General features: G+C 43.6%; 1 protein-coding gene across 3 annotated transcripts in view; it reads left to right on the top strand.

The window, feature by feature from the left end:
• Nucleotides 1-24,724, top strand: part of STRA8 (stimulated by retinoic acid 8) — a 181,367-nt gene that overhangs the window by 85,797 nt on the left and 70,846 nt on the right. For 2 of the 3 annotated variants that reach the window (XM_085650525.1, XM_085650524.1), the window contains exons 6-7: nt 558-846; nt 10,934-11,010. In XM_085650525.1, coding sequence (XP_085506651.1) covers nt 558-846; nt 10,934-11,010 — 366 coding nt within the window. The remainder of the gene's footprint in view (nt 1-557; nt 847-10,933; nt 11,011-24,724) is intronic. The other variant, XM_085650526.1, reaches the window with a different exon arrangement.

Below are 24,724 nucleotides of genomic sequence, written 5' to 3'. Positions count from 1 at the left end.
TGAAAGGCCAAGTTAGTATAGCCCTGCAACAAGAAACTACACTCCGTTCCAGGATCTTGATGCACCAATCTTTCGAATATTACCTAGAATCTTCAAGCATTTTGCAGCTGTATAGGAGGTAGGCATTTAATGCCCACAGATCCCAGATATGGCATTGACACTCTGTGACCAGTACATACATTGTCTTCAGAAAATACTCAACATTACTCTTTCCTTAAGCCTTTTTACACACACGCTCACACATATACACACACTCACACACAGACTCTAATTAACATGCCTTTTCAAATTAAGCCCTGATCCACTATATTTAAGTATTTTAAACTTTTTTTATTCTTGTATCATAAAGTTAATTTTCAAAGTTGTTTTCATCAAATAAGTATATTCTAAATTACCAATATCTACATAAATGAAGAACATTAATCATCCACATATACGTGTTTTTACAAATTCCTTTAAATTAAGTACAGCAAAGGAAGTGTGATATGTTCTATCACAGCATGCTTTGTGCACATTGCCATTATTCCTTCATCACTCCATGTTTTTTTGTCTTGCAGGTATTTGTACTTCTATAAGCAGACAGTGGATTTGCTGGTGGAGAACCAAATTGTGTCTGCTGGGGACGTAACCCTTCCAGTAGTTTCTAAAGCAGTTTCCCACCTGTGGCAGGATCTTTCAGACGACCGCAAAGCAAACATTTTACAGTACTGCATCCGGCAGGAAAATATCCCTTGGCCACAAAACCTGTCCACTCATGAGCCAGAGTGCGCAGACAGTAGTGTGAGGGGTAGTCAAGCTGATAGCCAAGAAGCAAGCGGATCCCTCTTGTCTTCGCCCCCCGAGGAGGTAACATCTTGTTTGAAAAATGAATCTATATGGGTTATGTTGAGGATAACTCGACTGGACACAGTGTATTTGTTAGTTAGCATATCATAGAGGGATAGGCTATTCTCCATTATGGTACTCTATAATATCTGTCCATGTGCAGGATCACAGAACACATTTTTAAATGTACACATTTTCAATATTGAAAAAGGTATGTATCCACTGATACACTAATGGTCTTTGCATTGATGTCCTTAGCACTATGTTCTGAACGCTAAGGGCATGACCTCCGTGGGATATTTGCTGGTGAGGACACCAGGTATCTTCTTTCCAAGGCACCACTACCTGCAAAGGCAGCGCAAGCGCACTGCATCTCCCCGGTATTCTTTTTCCCCCTCATCAAGGGTCAACCATGTGATCACAAAGCCCCCAGGAATATGCTAGAGCATTTAGTTCCAGCAGCAAGCAGATTGACCTCATTTAGAGCCATAATTTGCCCAGCAGCACTCCCTGAAACCACAAGAGGCTCCGTTCCAAAGGGGATAATCTCTGATTGCTCAAGGTGCCCCTCCCAAAAGCATTGTTGGTGGGGGATCACAGTGAGACTACTATTGCAAACTTGGATCCTTCCAATAGGCTGCTAAGAGTTTTAAAAGTTAAGAATTATCTGGACACAGAGACCAATGTATTTGCTCCTCCAACAGCTATTTTCTCTATACTAGGAGAGCAGATCAGAAGCCCTGAATGAAGCCAGCGGTTTTCATTGAGGGAACAGTCCCATTACACAAGGCCCTACTACCTGCAGTCACCTGCAGTCTTTCCCTCCCATAGATAGAGTGATTGAGGTGCAGCTCATTCTGGCTGTCCTTTGTGAAAGGATGAACAGGTGTTAAGCCTGGTTGAGGTTTGCAAGCATGTGCTTAAAAACCTGTAACAGGAATATATCCATTGGCAAATATGGTTGTGATCTAATATGTCAGGGAATTACCTGCTTTTTGCCAGCAAGTCAAATGCACCCGTTCTCCCTCTTGTCCCAAGATGTGGATGTGGGAGAGCAGTGTTTAAGGGGCATTTTATCATTTGCTTAAAATGTAGAACATCCTGCTTATGTTAATGGACTCTGTTGTGGCCTGTTATCTAAGAGCTTATTCCTGGCCTGCACTGTGATGTAGGCATTGGACTCTTAGGTACATCATATGGAAAGCACAGAGGGAAATGCTGGTCACAGTTGATGGAAAAGAGCTGACGTTAGGAGCTGTGCTGTTACATGGTGGATGCAATAAAAAGAACTGAACATTTTTACCGTGTATGTGCTCTCTTAACACTGGGGATGAGTTGAGGCATCCACCGAAGAACCCAGTGTGTGTAGCTGCATCTATTTGGATTTTAAAAGCAATTTAGCCCTTATACTAGCAGTAAGTTGGCTTTGTGACTGTTTTTGAATAGTGAGTATGGATATTTGGCACTATACGACATGTGATGTGGAGGCATAGATACATTCAAAGTAGTCATAGGGTATATCAAGTTACTCCTATTTCATGGTACACAGTCCCATCTTATTTATCTACATCTCAAAGAGCCACATACCACCGTTTATTCCAGGTTCAATTATTCATTTATTTTTAATTGTTCTCCATTAAGTCAACATCACAAAACAATACATAAATGTACATAAATCATCACAGAAAAACAACAATTGTTTCCTACCTTCCAATTTTACAATGAAGTGTTCGCTTTCTTATTAACAGCAATCCACTGTGAGGTAATCTTGAGGTACCAACTACACCTCTAAACCCTTTTAGTACTGTGCACATCCATTTTTAACACAATATTTTTATTTTGTGAATTCCTCCATTCTTCAACTGTTGATGCGTTTCAACCCTTTCATTCGGGCCTCATCAGGACAAGGGTATCAGGAACATCCTAAAACATAATAAATACAATCAAATCACATGTATCTCCAGTTACATTTTAGACACGTATATGCTCAACGATGTGCTGATCACCCGGGCGTGCAAAGGTGCCCATAGCACAAGACTCAAACCAAATCATTAAGAGGTCAGCTTACATGATTCTTATTACAAGATCAGACAGTGACCACAATGCCCTAGACTTTTCACTGGGATTAGTAAGGAGCAAAGCATGGGTCACAATACCTAATACTTTTGATCATAGATGGCAGTTATTAAATAACAGGCGTAGAATACAATGACAGGAAGTGAGTCGCTCAGAGGAAACCTTAAAGCATATATACAACCTATTTGAAAGGGGATTGGGAATTTACTGTAATCTTGATCTTGACTTAAATCATGTATGTTCTTTCACAGCAATTGGGGAGATTAATTTCAATCTCTTTGAGAGTCTTAAAGTGTTTTACTCAGAAGAGGGAAATTGGGGCAAAATGAGGGAAGTACCTACATGGTATAATAGGCTTTGCAGACTGCTCTAAACAACCAGGATAGAGGGGAGATACAAAAAAATAGAGCTAGTTACAGCAAAATACTAAAAGTTGCAAAAGAGTGGGACCAGACTAAATGGGAGCTGCTTTTGATGGCAACTAGTCAAACAAAACCTTTTAGAATCTGGTTGCCAAGGACAATAGAGAGGCTTCCAAAATAGATAATAACATAGCAGCAGAGGTTTGGACCACTCACTTTGCAGATTTGTATTCAACACCGCAAGTTAGTGGACCCAGACATGAGAATGCCCGGGTACCTATAAAAACGAATATAATTAATCTGATTGTTCTGATACTTATGCCCCAATCCCATGTGAAAAAGGAGTGTGACATCAGGAAGGTGGTTCCCCCCATAAAGCCTCAGGTATTGACAAAATCCCGACGGATCTGTTTTTGTGAGAAATAAGAATATATGGAGCCCCTATTTTACTCAGATTTTTAATGCTATTCTCAAGGGTCTGCAGCTTCCATGCTCTTGGGCTGGAGCAGAAATGTTTCCAATGTACAAAAAGGGTTCTCCTTTAGACCCTGCGAATTACAGGCAAATTAGCCTAATTTCAGGGTCATTCTCTTCCAGCTCCAGCAATGGTTAGATGAGCATGATGTCCTTTGCCCTTTTCAGGTGGGTTTTCGCTTCCGTACATTGACCATGGATTAAATGTTCAGGTTCCAGTTAATATACTGGAAAACCGTCATAATCGGTGAGGGAAGACTCTGTACCATATTTGTGGGCCTTAGAGAGGCCTTCGATCTGGTGCTGAGGGCTACTCTTTGGAAGGTCCTAGCATAGTTGGGCATCCCTGTATATTTGTGTAGAATCATAGAGTGAAGTAACTAAACCCTTCCCAGTAAACAAAGGTGTCAGTCAGGGTTGTGTGATGGCCCTGACACTCTTTATGTTATTTATTAATGGTCTAGTTAGCTACACCCTTCTTTTGGTTAAATCGCTAATGGGGATCCAGAAATTACTGGACCAGTTTAGTAGGTTTTGTTTAGAAATAGGGCTGGAAATAAACATGTCCAAGACCAAGTACATGGTTTTTAATCCATGTTATTTAAGTCAACCGAATTCAACGCTCAATGGAGTACCCTTGGAAAAAGTTAATCTGTTTGAATATTTGGACATCACATTAAATGGAACGATGGACTGGGCACCCCACATCTCTAATGGAAGGAATAAATTAGAACAACAGATAGGAGGGTTGTTAAAGCTATATCAGGGGCTTTATTTTAAACCCTTCTCACCGGTTGCACAGCTCTACTTCTGCCAGGCATTGGGAGAGGCCCTACATGGGGCTGAGATTTGGGGCCATAAAAATCTCAATACTCTAGAACTGGTGGAAAACTGGCATATTTAACACCTGGGTTAAAAACCTGTCAGCACCCCTTTGGTTCCCTTAATACTGGATGCTGGCCTTATGTAGATTACGGAAAAGGCAGCGGTCAGACTCCTTATAGTTTGGAGGAGATTATGGGTCACACCTGAACTGATACATTATCGAAAAGGCCTTGAGGAAGTGCTTAGATACCCTTCTGCGGTTAACCTTCAGTGGATAAAATATATTAAAGATACATTCATCTAAATGGGTCTATCCAATATGTGGGAAGATCCGGGGTCCTGTAGCCTTCTCAGCCAATGACTTATTAATTTGGTTTGGATCATATAGCATGAATAACCTTTTAACCTCATCAACACTGGGTAATCTGACCGGTTGTTATTTAATGCTAAAGGATACTTATTGCACTGAAACATTTTTTTTATTGTTCTTTTTATTGAACAAAAGCTGAGCTTTATAGTTATTCAAACATAATTTGCGTACTGTCTCTATGGGAGTGTCAGGGACACCTTCCGCATCCGCAATGTAACATTAACGATAACAACAATAGCCACAGTTCCGTACAGTTTCGAAGTCACTAAGGACTGCCCCTCCCATCAAGGATTCCATGGTTGTAAGGACCCCAAGGACCTCTATAGATTTCTTTGTGTCATCCACCGGCCCCAGATCCTGTCCCACTTCCGCGGGCACCCCCTACTTTGGTACACCACTTTTTGGCTGCGCAGCACCAATCTAGGTCCTCCTCCTATTCAGTGACCCCCAGTGGTTGAATCTCTCCCCACGATCTTGCTATGTTTCTTTTTGCCATTATATCTGCTATCCTTAGACAGAGTATGAGTATTTGGGCCATCTGTCTTCTCCTGTCGCACATAAAATGTGCCACCTGGCTTCCCTTGTGACCTCTTTGTCCACTACCGCTGACATTACCCGTGCCATCTCTTTCCAATACTGCTGAATTTGAGGGCAAGCCCATAGTGTATGGAAAAAGGTGACCTTCTCCCCACAACCCGGGTACAAAGGTCAGTATTGCTGTGGCCCATTCTGTGTAAAAGTGCCCTTGAGGTGTAGGATTTTTGAATACGTAAATGTATAAGGCAAAACCGCGCCCATATTGCCACCTCCCTAGGGCTCTGTAGCGCCCCAGCCCAATCATCACCCTCCAGCCTACACAGCTCGAACTCTCACACCTCTTGGAGGGACCCCAGGGCATCCGGTGTATTGTTCATTATTTTCTTATATATTACAGAAGTGGTCTTGTTAGTCTTGGGGACCAGTAATACCCTATTTTCTAGTGGTGTGTACTCTGTTCGCCTTCCGGGCTGTGAAAGCTCAGTGCAGTGTATGTATCGTTACTGTTCTGAGTCAGGCATATCGTATTCCGTTATTAAGTCTTCAAAGTCGACCACCTTTTGCACCCGCCATACATCTCCTAAATAGTCAATCCCCAGTAGTCCCCATTTACTGAAACCCTTCAATCCACCAACCTCCCTTAGGAGGTCACTGTCCCACAGAGGAGTCCTTTCTGTTAGTTTCCCTCCTCAGCCCAATAATTTAGTTACTTCCCTCCATATGCGTATTACTGTTTGGTTATCTGGTGGTAGCTAACTTCCCATTCGTCTATGGTAGATTGCCGCTGGGTATCCCTTCTGTCCTATCGAGCAGCCCTGCCTTGTACCATTATATAAAGCCATGGACCGCTACACCACCCCATTAACTCTCACCCTTGCCAGCGGTTTCGTATACAGGAGTGGAACCCAGGCGCAGAACTTTGGACCAAGTTCAAACTGTTCTAGCACTGCGAATAAATACGGCCATTTGATGGTATTGAATGCCATGACCAAGTTCAAACCGTTCTAGCACTGCAAATAAATACGGCCATTTGATGCTATCGAATGCCATACGGGTGTCTAACGCCAGTAGCACAGCATCTTCTTCCGGCCTCTTATTATTATTATTGAATTTGTTAGGCGCACAGGTACCCTATTAGGGTTTCCCGGCGCAGGTAAGTCTGAATCAGACTAAGTAACTAGGCCAATTGCTGCGTGAAGAGCCAGGTCTTAATGTCTCGGCGAAATTTTAAATAAGAAGGTTCCTGCTTCACATGATTAGGAAGGGAATTCCAAAGTTTTGGTCCAAGGTATGAGAAGGAGCGTCCACCCATTCTTGTCAATTTGAACTTGGGAAGCGTCAGGTTACCCTGGGCGGAGGAGCGCAGAGCGCGGTGCGGTGTGTAAGGGCAAATGAGTTCCCGTAAATACACTGGAGCTGCACCTTGCTTTATTTTGAAAATATGACAAAGAGCTTTGAATTTTATGCGATTGCCAATGCAAAGCCAATGGAGATCCTGCAAAAAAGGAGTAACCGAGGCTCTCCTTGCAATGTGGCAGAGAAGGCGTGCTGCAGAATTTTGGACCATTTGCAGTCTCCTCAAAGGTTCCTTATTGCAGCCTAAGTAGAGTATGTTTCCGTAGTCCATTCGAGACATGATAAGGGATTGGACTACGGTTCTTTGTGTGGAAAAAGGAAGCATCCAAATTATTTTGCGCAGCCATTTTAGTATGGAAAAGTAGGTACCCACAGTGCTCACTGCTTGTTGCCGCATGGAAAGTTGGCTGTCAATAATGAAACCTAAATTACGGGCTTGGGTTACCGGCTGAGGAAATAGACCCATTTCTTGAGGCCAATGAGAATAGTTCCAAAGATGTTTATCTTTCCCCAAGATGATGACCTCCGTTTTGTCCCCGTTTAATTTAAGGCAGTTGGTATTCATCCATTTCGAAACTTGAAGCCGACCATTCTTTAGAGAAGATATCGTATTGTCTTTAGAAGAGGATATGGAAAAAATGATTTGAGTGTCATCTGCATAGGAGTATAGGGTGAGCCCTGCGTCCTCAATGATGGAAGCAAGGGGACGCACATAGATATTAAAAAGTAGTGGACTCAAAGTAGAACCCTGTGGGACCCCATATGCAGAAGCTCGAGAGGTGGAAGAAAAACCAGAAGAGAATACCTGAAAAGAACGGTCGCTAAGAAAAGAGGACAGCCAAAGCAGGGCTGAGTCTTCCACACCTGCTAACTGAAGAGATTTCAGCAGGATAGGGTGAGACACGGTGTCAAAAGCTGCGCTCAGATCTAATAAAATGAGCGCCATGGTCTCACCCTGATCTAAGCAATGTCGTAGTTTTTCAGTTACTCCCAAAAGGGTAGTTTCAGTAGAGTGGTGTGTTCTGAAGCCCGATTGAGAAGGGTGCAGATATCCAGATTTTTCAATGTGAGTGGATAAGTGAAAGTTGACATGTTTTTCCAGAATTTTAGAAAATACTGGTAGAAGTGAAATAGGGCGGTAATTCGCTAGGACCGAGGAATCGGCGTTGGGTTTTTTCAGGAGAGGAATCACCATCGCATGTTTCCAATCCATTGGAACATGTGACTCACGTATTGATGTATTTAGGAGGTCTCTACAAAGTCCCAAAATGGTAGGGGAAAGTAGTTTTAAAATATTAGCTGGTAGGGGGTCCAAAGGGGAGCCTGAATTTACCTTGGATAGGCAGTAATTAAATGATTCCTCATTAAGGAGAGGCCACTGTGAAATTTTCACTGTGGCAAAATGGGAATCCATTTGCACTGTGTCAGAGGGGGAATCCATGTATATCGTATCTGTGTCAGACGGATTTAAATCCTGAGACAAAGTAGGAACAAATTTACTATATATTGTCTTCACCTTTTCGGTAAAAAAATTGGCAATGTTGTTGCATTTGGTGGCATCTAGGGCCGGGGGTACAGGAAGAGTATTAGCCCCTGACAGTTTTTTAACCATTGAGAACAGAACTTGAGGTTTGTTCAATGAGTTAGTAATGGTTTTGGAAATATGCATTGCTCTTGCTGCCTTACAGGCAGCATGATATTTATGAAGAGCTGTCTTATAGTCAATTTTACAGTTAGGAGCGTAACATTTTCGCCACTTTCTTTCTAAGACTTTGCATTGTGATTTTAGAATCTTCAAGTCTTCATTAAACCATGGAACTGGGGTGCGATGAGAAGAGCACATTTTTGACGAGGGAGGCAGGCAAAGGTTTATAGAGGAGAGTAACCAGTCCGATATTGCCTTGTTTAAAGGGGTGAGTGGAAGTGTCATATCTGGAAGATTCCCTTCAAGAAGATCATTTAACGTGTCTAGTTTCAGCTTGTGCCAGGGTCTCTTACTCCCCGAGTTAAATATTGGCCAAGACACTGGAGAGTCAAGAAACTTAAGTTGGAAGTGGACCGCATAATGATCAGACCAACTTAGGGGCAGAGCAGGGCAGTTACATACAAAGGGAAGATTTGAAAAAATAGGGTCTAGTAAATGGCCTGCTTGATGTGTAGGTCCCTTATTGTGGAGAAACAAGCCAAGGGCTTCCAGATCGGCTAGAAGAGTAGAGTTGTCCGAACTCGTTAGGTCTTCCAAATGAAGGTTAAGGTCGCCCAAAATCAGAAAATTAGCAGCGTGTAGAATGAGAGTGGCAATTAAATCTGGCAGGGAGGATGTCTAAAGTTTACCATAGCCAGGGGGGCGATAGATGAGTAGGCCGGAAATGGTAAGTTGCGAAGAAATAGCAAGTTTAAATAAAGCGGACTCGCAACCTGGGAGGGATTGGGACTCAAATTTACAAGAATAAACAGATTTAAAAATAATCCCGATCCCGCCGCCTCTTCCCATACTCCTATCACTCCTGACAATGACATAGTCAGAGGGGAGAGCCTCAACCATATCCGGCCCAGAGCCATCATAAAGCCAAGTCTCAGTAAGAAAAAGGGCGTCCGGTTTATTTGCATGTAAAAAATCATAAATATGAGCCGTGTTTTTAGGGAGAGAGCGACAGTTTAAGCTCCAGAAGTGAAAAACCTTGTCTGCTCCTAAACGAGACTTAATCTTTGGAATTGACAGGACAGAAGGCTTCTGGCGTTTTTTAAGGCCGCGGCCTAGAGCAAAGTGGCACTTAGCACATACAAATCTTTGTGGTAGATATGTGGCTACGGTACAGTTGGGAGAGGCCAGGGCTCGTAATGACTTCAGGTTCGCCGCAGAATATTTAATAATATTAGGCCTTGAGATGGAAAGCAATGAGCTCTTACCTTACCTCTGAGCCGTGAAATGCATAGCTCCATACAGACGCCCTAAATTACGCAGGGTGCTCCTGTGGGGCATAAGAAGTTTTTTTAGACAATATTGGCCAGAAAACTCTATATGCACTTTCGATACGGCACTCTACCTTTATGCACTTTTACCTCAAGATGTGCAAAGTCAGCAGACTTTGCTGCAATGGGATGCTGAACCAGTGGACATAAAAGGCAAACTGTAGCTCATATGCAGTTTGTTTTGCCCAACCTACAGTTGGGCTAGGGCACAGTGGATAATTCCCGTATGTAGACGTATAGAGGTTACTAGACTTCTGGAGGCCTGTCAAATAATGCAGTCCCCATGGTGTTTGCTGTCTCTAGGTTTTTAATGATATGTGGTATGCTAGAAAAACATTTGAAGTAGTTTAATTTACTGCTGAGTATATTAACTTTTGATATGACTGATTTTAAATTTATTAGTATACCTACAAGGAAATTGTGTATTCCGTCTTTAAATATCTCATTGTTTTATCTTATTTTAAGGTTAATTTTTACCATTTGAAAGTCTTTTCTTCCTTGTAAAGAGTACTGTATAATGTTTTTATAGTTTATTGTGATTGATTGTCCCTTTTATGGTACTTTACTGTAATAAAGAGTATTGAACTGAGTACTCTACTTTCCTGGACTGATTCTTCCTTCCATTTGTCCCAAAAGTGAAGTGATAGTCTCCATTTCACTTCAGGGTTCAAGTGGAAGCAAGCAAGGGGCTTCAAAGCAATGTCTGATTTGAAAGCAGAATCAGATCTGCATGGGCATCCTAGTTTAATCTGGTGTTGTTCATGAAGTATTATGCCCCTCCCCTTTTTACAATAAGATAAATTAAGGTTTATAGCAAGGACAAGTGTGTCCCCTGATCTTTCCCTAAAGGTTACCCGGTCCTAATAGAACACACCATTTTGCTAACTCTAAATTGAGAATGTTGATGGTGAACCCCTTCAATTGAACTTTCTGTAATGTGACCGGGCTCTCAGTTGTTACTTTCGGTTCCTCGCTTTGGATTCATGGATTGTAGCACATGACTTCAAGTACAGTTGAGGTCTCCTAGAAGGAGGGTCCACTGGTAACAAGTATTTAATGCGATCATATCATCTGAAAAGGGGCACAAGAGATTCTAAGAACATCCCCAGGCATCATTTGTCGCTCTTCTTTTTAGATCCTTTTTGAGGACGCCTTTGATCTGGCTGCTGGGTTTCTCGATCACAATGAAATGCCAGGCCTGTCTAGCCCAAGGTAAGTGCCTTTTCTTTCTCCTCAAAGAAGTACAATCCCTCGCACACTTCTGTGAAGATACATCGCTCAGCGCCCTTCTGACTTTGCTGTTAGAGTCAGCCACCCACCCACCCCAGGTTTAAGCTCTGCATAATCCTATTAAGTGATCATCACAAGTTTTTGAGGATTTAAGGATTCTCATTCTTCCCTAGTTCTCCGTCTTTCTGGCTAATTCGTTATTAACAATGAGTGTTGAATGAGCACTATTCAACAATGGCTAAATCAAGCGAATCTAAAGTGTCTGCATGTGTAGTGAATTAATTTCTCCCTCATCATGTCAGCTGTCAAAGCCATGTGAGTCTTCCATCGTACATACCGATTCTGCTCCAGTCGTGACATCTTTGAATGTAGGCAAATGGGCATGTTGTGGAAGTGTGCCAGGCAGAGGTACATGAATGAAGGGGCATTTTGAGTAATGTTGAATTTCCATCCCGTGTCACTTCCAAGCCCTTTGAGATTTGATGAACATTTAGGCAGGTTAGCAGTTCTACTACTACTGACCTGACGTGTTGATGCCTATAACAAATGTAGATTCCTATCCAGAGAACACTGCTCTGCTTTCCTTATTTTGTTTGGGAAGTCTGACGCAATGACTTGGTCAGAAAAGCAGGCCTGTGCCACTCATAAATCTAAAACGGAACAACTGCAATGAATCATGTTGTGTGTGTGAGTGGACTAATCATGGATTGTTTATCATAGTAGCAGGTGTTTAGTCGGCTAAGAGGGTGTGATGTGAGGGATGTTTCAAGGGGGATATGAGTAGCTTTGAAAGTGGATGAGGAAACAATGGATTCTCAAGAGTGTGAACTTGTGCTTTTGAGACTAACTCTTTTCTGGATTGAAAACAGTGCTCAGCGGAAGGTATTAAGAATGCATTTATAATGCATGAACACCATTTTTCTATAGTAACATGAAAGGCTAAATGACAAGAGAGCACTATTTGAACATTTGATATCCATTGCAAGCCCAGCATATATGGTTACTATAACACTCCAGCTCAAGGCATACACGTCAGGTAGCAAAAATATTTGAAGGCAAGACATTTTCTGAGAACCATTCTTCCTCTCCAGTGCCCATCTGTATGAATCAAACTATAGTGTTGAGACATATTGTCCCAGTTCCTAGATTATAGGCTGTTGTAATTAATAAACTGCACATGTTATAAAGACTGCAGGAAAAGGCTCATAATGAAAAGTTTCCTAGTTAACATGAAGGAAAGTTTCAATTCTATTAAGGACGTGGAGGCGAGGATTATGCATTGCTTTCTTCACTTTAAACAGCACGTTCAAAGATAAAGTATAAAAACACACCACAGAACTACAACTCCCATGAACAGAAGGAGTAACAATGGCCACCAATAATCCAATCAAGTAACAGTCCGATTGTCTTTATATTCCAGATTCACTCAAGGAAGTTAATCAAGCTGGACATCATTCCGTCTTTGAATCCAAAATATTTTAATATTCCAATAGAGAAACACTAATGAGCCTCAGAATAATCAGTTGGGCTAAGCCCTTCAATAATTACCGCAGCGTGGTGTCAGGTGAGGGTTGGAAGGGAAGCAGGCACTGAGCGGAGGAGCTGCTCTGTTTCCCTCAGCGCGACGCGACCACAGGCGCGCTGACAAGCTGCTCTGCAAACAAATGTGCTTGAAAGTGCGCCACCTAGCGCACCCGCGCGGTACCAGGAGACTCGCTCGGGAAAAATGCCTACCACACTGAATGAAGCTTGACAGGCGAGTGGCGCTCCTACAGAGGCCCTCACGCAGCAAGTGTATATAACAAGAAACTATACGTCAGACAAGCCCTATTTACCTTATAACCCAACTAGTCAGGAAGAAGGAATGAAATGACTTAACTGACGAGAAGCAGTGAAGAAAGAGGAAGGACTATGGCATGATCTGGAATATATATAGGCTATCGTACTGTTACTTGATTGGATTATTAGTGGCCATGGTTACTCCTTGTGTTCATGGGAGTTGTAGTTCTGTTATGTGTTTTTTTACTTTATTTTTTAATGTGCGAACGTGCTGTTAATAAAAAGTGAAGAAAGCAATGCATAATCCTTGCCTCCGATCCTGACATAGAATTATGTAGTACTGCTGCACACCAAGATTATCAATCCCTGATTGTGAAAAGGTTCTAATCCTGAAGGTTTAAATATGCTTGGAATACACCTAGGCTTTCCTGTTTTCACTTTCTATTTTTGGTAAGTTCTGGTGTTTTTTCCAGTGTTTTCAAGAGATTTCAATACCTTAAAAAAAAGTGGTCATCAGTTGTTACACATTTTCGCACCATCAAAACAACAGTAACAGTGTTTTTCCAGTGTTTATGGAACGTTTTGCTTTTATTATTGCTTGCTTTCTGTTCTGATAGTGCATGGTATATAGACAATGTATGTACAGTGTAGATGAAGTCCAAATACATTTTTACAAATCAAACTTATTTTAGTACACCATACAATACTGCTTCAGTGAGGCTTTTTTTTTTCAATTTTTCATTGTAAACATATAAAGCATACAAGTACGTACTCAAAGACAGGACAGTGTATGTAGCCTTACAGCGGTAGTTCCTGTTAAAGCAGCATAGTATTATACATTCAGAAGCGTATTTCAATATAGTTTAGAGATGTTGTTCACAGTCCCGACACATTTCATTTCACTGTACACAGCAATTACAATAATTACATCACAGGAACTTAAGAGAGATGGTTTAAGTATTAAGTGGAGCAGCAGTTACAGGCCATATCTTGGGGCTAGACAGGGGTGGAGTGATTGGTAACGAGTGGAGAGTTTGGCAGAGGTAGAGGCTCTGGACACAATATCCACCAACCAACCCAACAATGATACTTACATCTTACGTGGGGCAAAGTTTAGGAGTCTTTTGTTGAAGCAGTGTCAGGCGGGTTCATCCTCTGTGTGTGAGCAGGTAACTCGTGAGGGGGCCCCATATATCTCTAGGTTGAGATGTTCTAGGAAGTAGCTCAGCATAGTTGGACAACTGCTCCTAACAATATAATAGATCAGACACCCAATCTTTAAACTTTAGCGCCCTCCCTCTGCCCCAACGACATGCAACTCGCCTTTTGGCCATTAACAGGCCCCGGCAGACGTATTTACGATATGATTTAGGAATGTGTTTGGTGTACCCCAGTAAGGCAAGGAGAGGGGTTTTCTCAATAGTCAGTGCTGTCATCTGTTCTATGGCTTCCAGGACTTGCCCCCAGTAGTCATGTACATTAGGGCAGTCCCAGGCCAGATGCAGGAAATCTTCACCCAGGATCCCGCACCTGTCACAGCAGTCCGTATCCCTGAGTTTAAATCTGCACACCTTTGCAGCGGTGTAATACAGGCGATGGAGGAATTTGAAGTGCGTGACGCGTAACCTACTGCTAGCCGAGATCTGCTCCGTCTCCGTGCAGAAGTAGGACCATTGATCGTCCGACAGTGTATAGCCAAGTTCTGAATCCCAGTGCACGCGTGCGGGGCATGGGGACCTAGTCTGTTGATTGTGTGTTGTGTGATATATCTGAGAAACTAGTCGCTTCGGAGATGTCGCGCTCAGCATCAAGTGGAAGGGATAAGGCAAGGAGGTTCCTGTGGGAACTCCTGGGTGTTAGAGCGTATGCCCTGTCGGAGACGCACGTAAAAGAAAATATCATGGGGGGGTCGGCTAATGGTCTCGGAAGAAGAGGTCAGAGGTGTGAAATCTGCCATCTTGATACAGATCTCTCCATGTTCTAACGTGAATACGCTCTTTGTGTCGTCAAAAAGCTGTTTCTTGTAGGAGCGGCATATTAGGGTGGTACACAAGTGGGAGAGATGGGGAGTACAGCATTGGGCTGTGCATGATAGTATTTATGCGATTCCAGGCTGTTATCGTGCACGTGAGTGAGTGTTGTGGGATCTTTGTCCCGCGGGTTCACAGCAGTGTGATGTGCACCTTCAATGGGTATGGGGTAAATGTAAATGTAAATTGATACTTGTATAGCGCACTACTCACCCGCAAGGGTCTCAAGGCGCTTGTACGAATACCGCTGTGGAACCCATGCTGGCTTTCCCTGTGAGGCGTCCACTCCTGGGCACCCCCAAGGTGGAGGCCAGGCATCCTTAGCGTTGTGGGGGCCGTTGTGGAGATTAAGCAAGCTATTGCCCAGAGTTGCCAAGTGGGACTCCATGATTGGATTAGGCACCGAGGCGAGAATTATCAGGTCTGTGGAATTTTTGAGCCCAAGACCCGCCGAGGCGGGAAATTGAACCCTGGTCCCGGGCTAGACCTCTGCATCAGGGTCTGCCGCTCTAATCATTGAGCCACACTTCTCCACTAACCAATGTTCCGCCGCTACTTGTGGCATATATGGAGGGGGATGTACCCAATAATAAGCATAATGAGCTTGCACGCTAAGATAATATAGTTCAAAATCGGGAATGTCAAAGCCTCCCTGCGCATAAGGTCTAATGTGGACGTTCCAGTGTAAGCGCGATTGTTTGCCCCCACACCAATCGGATCATTTCAGTTCGTAGTATTTGAAAGAAATATCTCCCTGGGTGATAAGGAATATTTGAGAATAAATAGAGTAATTGTGGAAGTATAACCATTTAGGCTCACTAGTTGCTGACAACAACAGATGACCAGGATAATGAGGAGGAGGATGATATGGAGAGGCAAGGAGAGGATCTGAACACACATATTGAAGTGCAGCTCATAGTGGGGATGTCTTGCCTCCAGAATTGGAGATCCCTCCCAGAGCGGACAGCAGTGTGTCCTTCCAAGGTCTGCCCCCAGAGGAGCTGGTAGATAGGAAAGCTGACCAGGAGTTTAGTCTACAGATTGCCAATATCAAGATGGAGGAAAAGAAAGCTGAGGCGGAGAGAGCTTTGGCTGAAAAGAACCTGGCCATGGTGGCTAAGCAAAAGAAGACTTAGAGGGCATTGTCAAAGGAGAATGGCCTATGAGATAAGTCTATATTCCTAGAGATCTGGTGCCTAGCTATGTGCTGGGGATAATATCGACAAGTATCGATGTCAAGTCTCTAACTATGAGTTGGCTCTAAGGATGCATGGGTCTCAGAGGAGTATTGGGGGGACAAGTCTCTGAAACAATATGCCTACAGAGGGGAGGGGCACCCCACTCACGCTAGTGATAGGAGACCAGATAAAGTATGCCCCCATGAAAGCCATCCTTGTTGCCAAGTTTAGACTCATCCCCGAAAAATGCAGGGTATTGTTTAGGGACAGTCAAAAAACTGCCAAACCAGTCTTGAGTTGATGTCTCTGTTTATTTTACTAAGGCACTGAATGGTTGGCTGTAAGGCAACAAAAGTGAATGATTTTACTGGGATGTACAATCTTGTTTTGAGAGAGCACAGTCTTTGTTTTCTGGAGCTGCGCCAGCACCTGGGTGACAGCAAGCTCACTGACCCCAGAAAGCTTGCTTAGGAGGCGGACCACTGGGTCAGCAAAAGAGTGTCCAAGAAGGTAGCTGGGGGGATCTCCAAAAGGGTGGACAGGGTCCCCACCAGAGGAAAGTGGGGGGGGAGATAAAATTAAAAACAGGGAGTTCTCTAAAGGTTCCCAAAATAGTTCTACGGGGCGGGACACTTCAAGGGTGATGCCAAATGTCCCAAGAGGGCAAAGTCCCCCAAAGGTGGGCAGACACCAGGGCTGGCAAGCGTAGCACTTGGGTCAGAGGTTGCCCCAGTTAGAATAGGGGAAAGTGCAGCAGTTACCCTAGTGTCCCTGGGTGATGGAGGAGGATGACGCCAAATGCCCACATGCCTAGCAACAATAAAAAATACAGGCAGTTGGTCCCCATCAATTGGCAACAGGTGGAGACTCTGAGAGGCACAGGTGCCAGTATGACCATCGTCAGGTGTCATCTGGTGTTCACTGAGCAGGTAATCTCTAATGTAGTCTACCAGATTGTAGTAATTGTCACCATGGGAATCCATAGCCAGTGGCTCTGATTCCCTTTAAATGGGGATGGGCTCAGGTTCCTTGAGAGTAGCCGTGAGTCTATCCATGCCTGTGGATTTTTGCTCCGTAATGACATGGAGCACACCATCTGGAATGAGGTAGGGCTCCTGTCACAGATGGAGATGTTGGGTTTGCCTGAATTGGTGTCTGACCACATGGTCCATAGCAGCACGAGAGGGTACTCAGGAGGACCTAGAGCGTAGAAAAATGGCATAGTTACCTGCCAAAAAGAGGAAAGGTAAGGAGAGCAGAAAACCAGCTCCTGAAACTCCCAGTCTCGGAGGTGGCTGTGTAGTGAAGGCAGCGATTTAGATACATACATTGCTATGTTAGCATAAGCGTGTTAGATGTTAAAAACGCCATCTTGCCACTTTCTCTGCTTTTGCACACAACACTGCAGATACATGTTATTATTTGAAAACTGCTTGCTTGCCTTTTCTTCACATGAGAACTGTCTTGTTCACATCCCTAGACGTGCACCGCGACCTTGGTCTGAACATTGTGTGCAGAAACAGTCTGAGCCGCCAGACAATGTATGTTTTTGAGTTCGGGTTGATCGGCCCACGCTCTAGCCATAACACGCACACAGCTGCAAATATCTGAAAGTCGAGAGCCTTTAATATTGCAGTTTGCATGCATTAGACACACATTCTGGAGAAGAACTTTTCCAGGCACAGAGCAAAGCTGATCCTGTGATGTGATTCACCTAAGCTGATCTTTACGGTATGGGGTTCCCCATTCAAACCTAGAGACCTTCTATTAGTCTAAATAATACTAGCTTATTAGTGAAGGGAAGGTGGTTGTATTCCACTGTCATTTGTAATATGATTTCTCCCTTCATTTTCTATGGTATTGTAACAATGCTGATGGTTTTAATTATAATCATTTGTCTGCTTATGTTAGCTAAAGTACTGCATCTTAGGACACGTAGTTTATAAAATAAACATTTTAAACTTTTACCGTGTCTCTGATTACTCTTGTTGTGGACTGATATGAGAATAATAACGAACAGGAATTTCTGATTCCCACCATTCCTGAGAGTACTCTAAGTCGCTGGTTCTGGGTTGTCTATACATTGGGACCTCCGAGAAGATAAGGATAACGAATGGGACACTGATGCTAGTCGAATTGGGGTTCTGGGTACGGAGGTGAGTTTTTGGTACACCACAATTCACTGAGGTCCTGGTTTCCTGCACATAGTTCTGTGCATGAGCAGAATCCCTGCAACATGGCGCACCTAACGTTTGGTCTTTTGATTTGAAACACCTTAGTAGTGCTTATATTAGTCCACGAGTGGCTGATTCTTCTTAGTATGACTCCAGCGGTCTCTTGCCCTGCGTTGCTGAGAAATTCTGTTTTGGCTCCGGATTCTACCACCATGCCTGATATTGCGATTGAGATGCATACAGTTGCTGATCCTTTGTTGCTACCACCGGCTGGTGGTCCACCTGAAGATACTGAGTATGCTTATCCTGCAGATGTACAATTGCCTGTTTTACAATCAACCGCAGTTACCCAGTCACGTTTCTCCTTTGATACTAACTCTATGACTTCCATTGCCCAGTCAACAGTCTCTATTTTTGCTGCTTGGTTTCAGAGACATTTTTTAATTCCCCCTTGGACTTACATTTGGCTGATGCTCATATGTATTATTTTGTTTATGTCCATTGGATTTGTGGTGGTATTTTTTCGTCTTGTGAATGGACACTACCTTAAAGAAAGATCTACAGTTAGACTAATTGATGGAACTTTGGCCCCCCACTCCTCCTCACACATCATGAAGAGGGACCAGACTTTTGTGAATATTACTGCCTGGCCTGTGTTAGATGGGATTGTGTTGGATGCTGTTAAATTTCAAATTCATGGACCCACTGAGGTTATTAATGTTCAGAATGTTCTTCGTGTTTCTATGGGTGATGTGGTTAAACCAAACATTCCCTCTGATGATTGGGACATTCAGGCTATAGAGGCACTGTTTTCTGATTTGAAATATTATGCTGCATTTGATGCTGAAGATTTGTATTTAGACACTGCCAATTATGGGGATCTGTTTTGCTATCAACATTATGGCAATCATTTCCTACATAAAGCCAATTCATATCGAAATTTTGTAAATTATACGCAGTGGGAACATTGTCCAACGCCAATGCTAGGCAGCTCCAGCACATTAGTGAACAAATTTACCTATTTTACTAATTTCAGTGTTTTGAAACCTGCTGCCTTTTATTTTAAAGTGGCAGCCGAGTCTGCCTCGAAGATTAGGCTGACACACACTAAATTATTATATTCCAAATCCTTTATGGATGATTTGTCAATCAGGGGTTATGATCTGTGGAAAGCTACTATTGATCTTAAATCGGTTTGGGGTTCTAAACCATGGCAGGTACAAGGAACAGAAGCTTTGCATCGTGCCTGCCTCATCCCGAACCACATATTGTTTTTGAATTCCACTATTTTTCAGACCACCTGCTTTGGATTGGCTACTTCTAAAAAACTGAATTCTCCGTCCACTCCGGATCTGGGGGCCCGATTCACAGAACTAACTTAAGACAAAATCCTAAACTTACTACCATTTTCGTATTCACAGAAGGCACTTACTCATTTTGGTATTCACAGAAGACACTTGCTCACTTTGGTATTCACAGAAGTTAGGAGTCCTAACTTTAGGACTCCTAAATGCCTTCTGTGAATACCGCAAGTCTTAAAATTAGGAGTTTTCTCAGTTTAGGAGTCCTAAAGTTAGGACTCCTAACTTTACTACTACTAAACTGAGAAAAATCCTAATTTTAAGGCTTTCGGTATTCACAGAAGGCATTTAGGAGTCCTAAAGTTAGGAGTCCTAAATTTACTACTACTAAATTGAGAAAAATACTAATTTTAAGACTTTTGGTATTCAGAGAAGGCATTTAGGAGTCCTAACTATACTACTACTACTAAACTGAGAAAAATCCTAATTTTAAGGCTTTCGATATTCACAGAAGGCATTTAGGAGTCCTAAAGTTAGGAGTCCTAACTTTACTACTACTAAATTGAGAAAAATCCAAATTTTAAGACTTTCGGTATTCACAGAAGGCATTTAGGAGTCCTAAAGTTAGGAGTCCTAACTATACTACCACTAAACTGCGAAAAATCCTATTTTTTCCAGCGTCTTTGGCGGTCTCCCGTTGATTCTCGCGGCTGGGGTGCTGTTGTTGGTCTCCTTACTGCGCAATGGCTGCACTGTTTGTGTCACACGACAGCCTTTCCCGGCTGCTCTAGCTTCGTAACCGGATGCTCGAATACTATGGAGCATTACCACTGGCAACCCTGAGCATAGCCTATGGATTGTCCTTCCGGTTTTCCTACTTTACATGCGTGCAACCTGTTTTTCATTGCCTGGATTGTCCATTCAAAGGGCTCTGGATTTGTGCTTGTCAAACTCTGTGTCTCCTGCCCCGGATTATGATTGACTAATGAGTCCCTTAGTGGCTCATGAGTTGGACTGTTCTGGTGTCAGGCGTATGGCCTTTGGAGGGCCACTTGGAGTCCTGGGGAATTGGGACATCGGTACGGCCGCATATGACTTCCTGGCGGGAAGTTATCTTGAAGAACACGCCAGTTGTCCTCTGATTGTGCTAGAGGCTCCAGTTGTCGAAGAGCATGTATGTTCATTTACCTTGCTAGACTGGATGGCGGACACTTTTACAGAACATTCCAATGACTTCCTCTTGGAAGCTGTCGCTACTTACTGTGGTTATATATGTTGATGGATTAACTTGGATGTCGTCCAATTCTCCTTGACCGTCACACACACACTTTTTTTTTGTTTTTGTTTTTTTGGTTCGACATTTGGGTTTGTTAAGCCTTTGCAGATTTTTTTTCCTTTTTTCGTTTTTTTTTCTCTTCGAACTTTCACTGCACTTTATATGGATTTCCAATTCGTGCACCTGGTTCCGTTCTATCGAACTTGAACTCTGCATTTGTTAGTTGTATCCCTATTTGTTCGTGGTCCGATCAAGGGGGGGTGTAGTGAAGGCAGCGATTTAGATACATACATTGCTATGTTAGCATAAGCGCGTTAGATGTTAAAAACACCATCTTGCCTCTTTTCTGCTTTTGCACACGACACTGCAGATACATGTTACTATTTGAAAACTGCTTGCTTGCCTTTTCTTCACATGAGAACTGTCTGTTGTTCACATCCCTAGACGTGCACCGCGACCTTGGTCTGAACATTGTGTGCAGAAACAGTCTGAGCCGCCAGACAATGTATGTTTTTGAGTTCGGGTTGATCGGCCCACGCTCTAGCCATAACACGCACACAGCTGCAAATATATGAAAGTCGAGAGCCTTTAATATTGCAGTTTGCATGCATTAGACACACATTCTGGAGAAGAACTTTTCCAGGCACAGAGCAAAGCTGATCCTGTGATGTGATTCACCTAAGCTGATCTTTACGGTATGGGGTTCCCCATTCAAACCTAGAGACCTTCTATTAGTCTAAATAATACTAGCTTATTAGAGAAGGGAAGGTGGTTGTATTCCACTGTCATTTGTAATATGATTTCTCCTTTCATTTTCTATGGTATTGTAACAATGCTGATGGTTTTAATTATAATCATTTGTCTGCTTATGTTAGCTAAAGTACTGCATCTTAGGACACGTAGTTTATAAAATAAACATTTTAAACTTTTACCGTGTCTCTGATTACTCTTGTTGTGGACTGATATGAGAATAATAACGAACAGGAATTTCTGATTCCCACCATTCCTGAGAGTACTCTAAGTCGCTGGTTCTGGGTTGTCTATACATTGGGACCTCCGAGAAGATACGGATAACGAATGGGACACTGATGCTAGTCGAATTGGGGTTCTGGGTACGGAGGTGAGTTTTTGGTACACCACAATTCACTGAGGTCCTGGTTTCCTGCGCATAGTTCTGTGCATGAGCAGAATCCCTGCAACAGCTGAGCCTGAGGGTGAAGCCCTGGAACCTATAGGGGAGGACATTGCAACCATGGGAAACCTACCTGAACTGACCAATTGGCATACGGAAGGCGGGACCCCAGGGAGATGTTCTGCAGAGCTCAAAAGAAATGGCCTACTCTAGAGCGCCTAGGGCAGCAGGCCCAGGCAGCTAGCAACATCTCTGGCGATCACCTAATTTACTGGGAGAATGGTCTCCTATATGGTGCGCCTTAGGTTCCTGAGCCTGGTGCAACCGGTGTGTTAATGGTCCGCCAGTGCTGCACTATCTGCCTACGGGAGATGGCTCACAATGATCCTCTGGCAGATCATCGAGGGCAGCTCTAGAACTTTGGCAGGCTTGTTGGCCACTTTTATCAGCCCCGGATGAAGGTGACTTCAGATGCATTCTACAGGTCATGTACTACATGCCAGGCAGGTGGAAATTCAGGAGAGAAGCACAAGGCTCACTTGGTTCCCTTCCACTCATAGGCACCCCCTTTGTTTAGACTCTGGACCTCAAGACAGTCGTAGGCAGCATGTTAATCCTGGTCTTAATGGACCATACCACCTGGAAACCAGGGGCTATTCCTCTGAGGACAGTGACTGCACCCACAGTGGCCAGTGCACTGATTAAGATAAGGGGGTAGTATCTAACTGGGGTACCAACTTCATGTCTGCATACTTGAAGTCCATATGGGACGAGTGTCAGCTAACATACAAGTTCCCTACAATCTATCCTCCCCAAACCAATGGTCTTGTTGAAAGGTTCAACAAGACTCAAAGGCATGATCATGGGACTATCGGAGCACTTGAGGTGGTAGTGGGGTGTCCTCTTCTCATGCCTGTTGTGTGCTTACAGGGAGGTAATGCAGAAGGGGTTTGGAATCAGCCTCTTTGAACTTCTGTATGGTCACCTTGTCAAAGCACCTCTCATCCTAGTGAAGGAGGGTTGGGAGCAAGCTCCCAAAAAAGCCCCTCAGGATGTGGTCAGCTACATGCTGGCCCTTTGCATCCAGATTAAGTGCTTCTGTAAAAAGGTCAAAGAGAATCTGGAAGCCAGCCAGGGGTTTATGAAGCTCTGATATCACCAGAAAGCCATTCTGGTTAAGTTTCAGCCTGGCCAGAAACTATGGGTGAACCTATAAGACCAGTGGTCTGGGGGCTGTGAGGTGAAGGAGCTCAAAGGGTATGTTACCTACCTGGTGGAACTCCAGACCCGCAGGAACCTTTTACGGGTCTTGCGTGTCAGTTGCATCAAACGCCGCTTTGAGAAGTCGGACATTATCATGCTCCTGGTGACAGATGATGGAGTGGAGAAGGAGAATGAACCGCTCCTCGAAATCTTTTTCCTATTACACCAATCTACACCTAGAGCACCCTAAACCTCACATCGGCATCTCTTGCTCAAAAGACCTCTGGCAAAGAACCCCCTCGAGGGGCTTTGCATACGAGGAGTGGCCAGATGAAGTATGACACTCACACAGGAGTGTGAGGGTTATTGCTTCTGAACAATCAGATCTCCAGATCTGTTGTCTCAGTTTCCTTGCCCTGATGGAACAACGACCACAGAACCAGCTACAGTCTAAACAACAATGCCTTAACCACGATTGCCTTTACCCCATTAATGTATCTGTTTTACAGGTACTTATAAACCCACAAATAATTTTATATGTGTGTGTGTGTATATATATATATATATATATATATATCTATATGATGGGTTTGTATATACCTGTAAAATACTCAAATTTTGTGGTGAAGGCATGCATACAAAAGACATATGCAATGTAAAATTAATATTGGTAAGTATTAATACCATATATATATATATATATATATATATATATATATATATATATATATATATATATATATATATATACACACACAGCGAATGTACGTTGCACAGTTGGTCTATTGCATGTCAGAAGCAAGAAACAGTGAATCCTGAAACACCTTGGCAGACGCGTTTCAGCGAGTAGCTTTCATCAGTGCCAGTTCCATCTGTGGGGGTCGTCACACCTGAGGGGTTGTTAAATGCAATGTTCTTCCCACCCATTGGCGCATGGTTGTAGCTTCACCTCAGAGTTAAAGTTAGTGTCCCAACCACTGGTTACACCGCTTGCTTCTCGCTCACCCTTGCTGCATTCGGTCGCCTTAGTCTGCTGCGAAAACCCATACAATGATAAGGCTTCCGTGCTCTCAGTAGTGCCCCAACCGATGTTGGCCCGCTGACATCACGACCTCCCATGCAGCTGGCCTACGGGTGCTGTTAATCATCATGCTTTAGGCCACGGTTCCTCATAGTACGGCCCGCGGGCCGCCAGCGGCCCGGCAAACTTTCCTTTGCGGCCCGCGGACCTTGCAGACATCCTACCTGTGTTTAAAAAAAAATTAAATGGTGTTAGCAAACACTGCCGGTTGCAGCAGCCCGGACTCTGAGACTCTGCTCTGTTGGGGGCCGGGGGATTTCTGTGATTGTCAAAGTGGAGATGCAGGGGCCTAAGAGGTGCAATACAACAAACCTTTATTAACATGTAAATGGTCTTTTAAAGACCTGTGAAGTACTCTGGTGCGTGTTTGTGCGCGCTGGGAAGCTGTCTCAGTGCGGGCTGAGGGCTGACACACACGGGGTGAGATGACAGAGGGTGATGGAGGGAGGGAGAGGGAGACAGAGGGAGAGGGAGGGAGAGAGACGGAGGGAGGGAGACGGAGGGAGGGAGACGGAGGGAGGGAGACGGAGGGAGGGAGGGAG

This window comes from Triturus cristatus, chromosome 4_1, assembly GCF_964204655.1.
Source record: "Triturus cristatus chromosome 4_1, aTriCri1.1, whole genome shotgun sequence".
Taxonomy (NCBI): Eukaryota; Metazoa; Chordata; class Amphibia; order Caudata; family Salamandridae; genus Triturus; species Triturus cristatus.
The sequence above is the reverse complement of the archived record's forward strand: the minus strand, read 5'-3'. Positions and strand labels throughout refer to the sequence as shown.